This window comes from Solanum pennellii, chromosome 9 (genome assembly GCF_001406875.1).
Source record: "Solanum pennellii chromosome 9, SPENNV200".
NCBI lineage: Eukaryota > Viridiplantae > Streptophyta > Magnoliopsida > Solanales > Solanaceae > Solanum > Solanum pennellii.
The window spans coordinates 81,156,074-81,163,233 of NC_028645.1; the positions used below are offsets into that span (position 1 = coordinate 81,156,074).

Below are 7,160 nucleotides of genomic sequence, written 5' to 3' on the forward strand. Positions count from 1 at the left end.
TACTAAAGTTCATTGTGGTCTTCTTTAATTTATAGTATCTTGTCTTTGATAGGAATATGAATTTTTTGTGTGATTTTTTGTTTCCTTATATTAAGGAGTTCGTTATATGGATGTGAGAAGAACAAAGCGTTAGAATAAAAAATATTTAACAATAATTAAAGTTTACATAAAATTATCAAGGAAGTTAACTATAAGAGTCACGAATCAGAATGCGATTACATATTATTTAATCGTGATAAATGATAAAAGTTTATATATAAGACGCGTACCACACATTCACATACTTGATATAAATATTAAATATATGTTAGTAATGTCTGAATAACGATTATACTAAAAGAAAATAAAATTATGATAAAAATAGCATCAAAGATGGCAAATCGGTGATTTTATTTTTAATATAATTTGGACGAATCAAAATAAATTGAATTAGTAAATAAATTATTACTCGAGATAAAAAGCAAATTTGTTGACCAAGTGAGGTATTTCATTTTTAAAACAAAGGCATCGAGAAGAATAAGATTGCATAATGACACTAATAAAACTCATTAGGCAAAGATTAACCGAGTCAAACGGACTAATGACTCGAGGCTCAACTCCGCTCAACTTTACTAAGTTTTAATTCTTTTATATATATAGTATATATTTTTTTTCTTCTTATAATTTGGTTAACTACCAAATCTTCTTTTGTCTTTATTGACATATCAAATAAATAAATTATTTTAATATTTTAGTAATATATAAAAAATTCATATGTCAAATTGGGCTAAGGTCAAATCAATCCCCATTTCTAGGTAGACTGACTATGTTATTCTTGCAATCAAGATGCAAATAGAAACTAATACTCTATTTGTTAAGGTTATAATTTTTATTTTTAGAATTAAATTATAAAAATTTTAACTAATATTTTAAGATGAATTGTTTTATCATATTAATATACAAAAAATTATAATTTATAATACTTTTCATATAGTTTTAGAATATCTAATTTTTTTTTGTTTAAAATATCAAATTAATATAAGCTAATTTACCTTTAAAAATTAATCAAATTAACTTTTGATAAGCGCAGCATAACAAATAATTTTGAACGGAATGAGTATAACAAAGGGAAAAAACATCCTTCCTAGCCAATAGAAAATTGTATTTCCTCTAAGAATTTAATCCTTTCACATGTGCTCAAGGTTTGATTAACTAGGTGGGGTTTTATAGCATCTTGTATATACTAGAAAATTAATTAAATATACATATATTAATTTATAAATTTTTAATAAAATTAATTGACGATTCTAAAAAAAATTTAGAATTCTCAAACTCTTTATTTTAGCTTCGTCTCTGATCATAGAATGCAACATTATTTTGAAACACCGGCAATCAAAATTGTAAAATGTCAGCAATCTAAACAAATAAAGTAAATCACAAGATACTTTCTGTTTTTCTTCGAAAAGAATTTGTAATGAAGAAGAGAAGAAAAGTTGAACTTTGATACCTCTATGAAGTAGAAGTTTTTCAGTATTTCTTTCTTCTTCTTTTCTTATTTCCCATACCTGATCTCCGGAGTTCACATTGGAGCTCCAATTAAATCCGGATCGCGCATTGCAGGGTCCATTTAGGGGTGGCGCTCTCAACAGGATTTTCTCCATATTCAGGGCTCGAACCTAAGACTTCAGGGTGAGGCACTTCCACCAGTGCACCATAATCCATGTTGATAGTTTTTCAGTGTTTCAAATAAGGCGAAATCTCTAAAAATTTATAATCATCCATAAATACGAAGGTAACCTAAGGAAGGTAACTTTTTTATTCAAAAGAAACATGTTTTTTCCTAGCAAATTTTAAATAATTTCGCGAATTAACAAATTAGTATACATATTTAAAAAAAAAGAAATTAATTAGTAAAAATTAAAAAATTATTCAAAATATTTATCAATCAATCACATCATTGGTTAAAATCAGATATCTTACTTTTCTAAAAGGGTTATTAAGGCTATATGCGGTCAAACATTTTACTTTTTGCCTTGACAGATTCCTTCAAAAGAATTATAATTTCTTTATTGCTCCATTTGATAAACAATATTTCTATTTGTCTCGATATAAATCTTATGATAGTGTCCTTTGAGACGCCAAATTTGAAATATCAATGCATATATACCCCATAGTTATCCACAATAATTTTTGTTGTTACTAAAATTTCAAAGTTTGGCCCAGTATTGCTTTTTGTTTGATAGTTCAATATTTGACTAGAGATGTTTATTTATCATATAACAGAAAAAACAAAGACAAAAACTATGGCTGTGAAAACCATAACAAACGTATTCGTTATTCATTGCAATTTTTTTTTTTACTTTCACATATAGCGCAGGATAAAAATGAGAGAGAGGTGAATTGCATTTGTTTATTGATTAGATAATTGTATATTATACATATGTATTTGTATATATGGCAAGCGAGATTGGGAGAGGCGAGAGTGGAAGAGAGGTTAATTGTATATGTATATCGATAAGATAATTGTATATTATATATATGCTTTTGTATATATGGAAAGCGAGATTGGGAGGGAGAGAGAAGAGAAGCGCGCGAGATTAGAAGAGGGGGAGAGAGGCGAGCGAGAAAGGGAATAGAGTGGGAGAGAGGCGAATTGTACATGAATCGATTAGATAATTATACGTTATATATATGTATCTGTATATTCTGGCTAATTATCATATACAAATATGGCTAATTATACAAACTTGAAGCCAGTCCACGTAATTAGTGTATAATATTAGTCGTGAGCGATAAATTATAGCAAAATATAGCTATGATGAGTAATTAAATAGTATAAAATTGCTTAACCGCGTAATTTTTCTTTTTTTAAAAAAAAATTTGGACTCTAATTTAGAGTGTGTTGAAAGGAAAATGTTTTTTTAATGAAGACAAAAAAGAAAATCTATTTTTTCTTGTATGTATTCGATACATAAATAAAACATAGTAATTTGTTTAAAAAATTGAGTGCCAATGCAATAGCATTGGTGAAATTGCATGTTACTTAGGGAGTCGTTAAGGTAGGTGTGAGACATAAGATATAATAATCTCAGAATAAAATGCAGGACAATTTAATTCCGTATTTGATTAAAGATATTAGGCAGTTCTAAGATTATTTTTCTCAAGTATTTATGCTTTAGTGATGGAATAAGTCACTCTATATACATAATGAAATAACTTATCTCAGAATGACTTATTCCTCGATAAATTGTCCTGGGATAAGTTATTCCACCATGTATATGAAATAAGTGATCACATCACTAAGGCATAGGCATAAATAATCTTAGGGACTACCTAATACCGCCAATCAAAAGCAGGATAAAATAGTCATACATTTTATCCTGAGATTATTATACCTTATACCTCACACCAAATGAAACGTCTCATTTTAAGAAACTGGAAGCTACCTGCATTTTCCTTTCTCATAACTTCCAATTAGATCAAAAGCAGAAGAGAATATGATACACATGACATGAACATTTTGACCAGCAATTTACATATCATAATTTCAAATGAAACTTAGAACCATAACAACAAAACCCCAACTAAATAACTATACTGCATAATTGTTGATAAACTAACTTACAATGAAGTTATTTGACCAAGCTTTTCCAGCAACTCGCGCATCATTGAGCCCTCCGATACCTTTTTCCTGCCCTTGAATCATCTCCTACCTCGAATGTATTGGACGGGGGATTGCCATTCTTAGAAAACTGTGTGGCAGCCGCTCGTGCACCAGCTATTGCAGCAACAAGATTTTCAGATCGGTTGTTTACCTCAGATGTACTAGAGCTACTTGGGGAGGAAACAAGGGATCTCGGCTTCAATGAGAAAGGATCCCGCGGATTTGGAAGGGGAAATTTCACTGGAAGTGGGGGCACAACTGGAGAAATACCTCGGATTGCAGCTTCATATATCTAGAACACGAATTAAAACGAAAAAAGTACAATAAATTAACAATACAACGGGAAAACGAGTTTTAAATCATGTATAATAGGGCAAGATGATTAAGTTTCTCAAATTTTAATACCTTTCTTTCCAAGTTATAAACACCTTGGAACCCTCGCATCTCAAATGGTACGATAAGTTTCTGCACGAGTTAAAATGAAAATAATGATTCTTTTGCTAGAAATTATACGAAAGAAACTGATAATTGACTTCCAAATAAACCAAAATACCTGTGGTTGCTCACAGAGCCAGCAAAATTTTGTTTGTCCCTCTAGTCTCACCTGTAAGCATAATGTATCGAATAAAATAAGAATACATACCACACAACAAAACTAAGATACTTGAGAAATAAACTGCGGCAATAGATAGGAACAAAGAGTCATTTGAAGCTCACCCCTTCGGGGATCTGATCCCAGTTGACTAGCTCGTCACATGTGACACATCCAACTACTTCAACACAACCTGTACAAACCAAAAGTTTCAAAAGATTTTTCGGATGACAATTGAGAACAAGTAATCTCTATGTTGAAGAAAACATAAAAGTGATCACAATTTAAGTCAAAACACAGACGCAGAAGTTAGATATCTTTTAGATGTAACCGAAAGCCTAGACAGGAACATGACTCTGCCAATTTCAGATTTATCCCAGCTATCATTGGTGAACTTAGTATGACATAAGCAAGAAGAAACCATGCAAATGCGTTTAACTCTGGAAACGGAAAAGCAAAATCCCATATTATCTCTGACGAAAATTAGCAATGCATGTCATGAAAGAGAAGGTTCTAAAGCAGAACGGAGTACATAAAGACATCCCAATGCTGCGTAAAATAAATCTCGGGACACGATCATGTCAGGCAATAAAACTAAGTTGTCATTAAGTTTATACCCCCTTGAGCATGAGTCCTCAATAGGATATTGATCTAGTACTTCAATGATCTGTTCAAGTAAATACGATATCTTAAAGTAAAGGTATCTTATCTAACTTTTTATCCACTCAAAGTAATTTTCATTCAAAACCAGAGAAAAGGAATTAATTAATACGCAAAATTATGTTGCAAGGAATTTGTCACCTAGAAGTCTTGAAACTGGATAATGCTCGGGAAACTTGAGATCTGTTACGCCATTCACAGCATAAATTTCCCTGTAGAAGTCCTCCATTGCTTTGATGGTTTCTGGTTCTGGAATCTTACTAGCAGCATGAATCCAAAGTCGACCTTCGTCAAAGAAAGAAAACATTACAATTAGATAATAAGGGATTGAATTCCAACAAGAATCAGGAAAATGTAAGATTACTCATACAAGTAAGAAAAGGTTAAGTAGAGATAAACTCTTGTACTATTGAAGTCTGAAACTAAATTGAACTGGACTCATATGCAATCATACAAAGAGAGAATAGTGGAGAAAATTACGGAAAACAGAATCTACACATTTTGTTTAGCACCAACACCTTAGTGAAACTTTAAATCATAAAAACGAAGAATAATAGTCATGTGTCCCAAGAATACCCCTCCATTAGGAGTACATCCGTTCGAATATGACAATGTGAAGCAAATAGCGCTAGACGTGGCTTTGCAACATATGCACTACCACTAGCTTCTAGAGGTGATTGAGAAGATTGTTTTTTTTCTTTTTTTGGCTTTCATCTCACCTACTTTGAGTCCTTGCATTGCAAGTTAAAAGTTGATCCACTGTTAACCCTCTGAAGCAAGAGCCTTTATTTGTCACGAATGCTCCTCATCTGTCCCATTGGGTGCAGGTCGTTCTAATGCCTAGACAACATATTCTTTCTACTGGTGACTTTCTCTAAAATTGCCTATTGACTAAATCCTACTATATGGCCACGTCATAGCCAAAAACTTATACTGCGATCATTGGACTTCATGTAATGGGAGGACGATGACAGCCGAAATAAGGAAAGCATTTGAAGAAGTGGTAGAATGGTGAAACTTTCTAGCAATAGACACTTCCTGTTTCAGCTGACACACAGATAACTAAAAGATATATCTTGGGTGCTGGGTCCTATACTCACACATAAGACATTTCTGGCATCATCTGGATGAAATGATTTAGTGATATTTGACAAATCAAAAATACTAAGTTTTTTGTTGTATGGTTTCACAGGAGCTGCAGTAAAGCAGGCTGGGAGTTCATCGCTTGCCCTAAAGATGAGATGATGCATGCATAGCACTGACATTGAAACCATTGAAGGGCAAAAGCAAACTGGAGAACTAGGATGTTTAGTCATTCTTTACTTAGAAATAGTTCACAACGAATAGTTTCAATTATACCTTCCTTCCAAAAGTTACCAAAAAGTTTTAAGGGAGGCTGAGAGACTATGGCGTCAAAATGGCGAGACTGGAAATACTGCAGTCATGTTGATGGTGCCTTAGAGAGTGAAAGCAGGAAGAACATAATGTTTCTCAATAGGTGCATTGAAGATACAAAATTACATGAAAACTTCAATGGCTCGCTCCTAAAGCGCTGCAATTTTCCTTATCAACAAAAAAAGCAGCACCTATTGTTCTTCTCTTTCCAAATCACACAAAATTATGCAATGGAAAGACCTTCTGGCCTTGTGAACAAACTAGTCCTTTGTAGAATTAATAAGCTGAAACAACAACTACAATAACTTACCCAATGTAGACCTAATCCCTACCTCAGAAATCCGATAGACCCTCTGCTCAATGAAAAACAGTCCAGAAAAATAAAGTTATGGAAGTAAAAGCATAACAAAACATTCTGAAGGGTAACTACAACAAATAATATGATAATCGAAGTACTAGAAACAACATATAGTAATAGAAATCAGATGACAAGAAGCTACAGGAGCAATACTATGAATACTAACTGAAAGACATGTGAATCAACATAGTAGTCAAGACGAAAGTAGTCTTATGTACTAAACACAATATACATAGGAGAATGATTATGCTAAAAAAGGAAATCTGTTAATATGCAGATCACTGATATAGATTTCTGTCCAATCAAAGAAAGGATTTTTACACATGACATTCAATCAAATAGTTACTCACCAAGAATCAATTTACCAAAATTAGAATTAAAAAAATGTACTGTAGCTTTTTCTAATATCAAGCAGTAATGAACCAAAGCAAAACCTACACACCACCATAACTAAAATCAACTATATGAGACAAAGCTTTCAAGTTTACACCCCACCCCCCACCCCCCTCCCC

The 7,160-nt window shown here is 32.4% G+C and overlaps 1 protein-coding gene across 1 annotated transcript in view; it reads right to left on the bottom strand.

Annotated features, from left to right (window-relative positions):
• Positions 1-3,430: 3,430 nt before the first annotated feature.
• Positions 3,431-7,160, bottom strand: part of LOC107029556 (activating signal cointegrator 1) — a 4,959-nt gene continuing 1,229 nt past the window's right edge. Inside the window, exons 2-6 of the mRNA XM_015230992.1 lie at positions 5,037-5,180; positions 4,361-4,428; positions 4,197-4,247; positions 4,049-4,108; positions 3,431-3,935 (exon numbers count right to left, since the gene is read on the bottom strand). Of these exons, the coding sequence (XP_015086478.1) occupies positions 3,645-3,935; positions 4,049-4,108; positions 4,197-4,247; positions 4,361-4,428; positions 5,037-5,180 (614 nt within the window). The 3' untranslated portion in view covers positions 3,431-3,644. The remainder of the gene's footprint in view (positions 3,936-4,048; positions 4,109-4,196; positions 4,248-4,360; positions 4,429-5,036; positions 5,181-7,160) is intronic.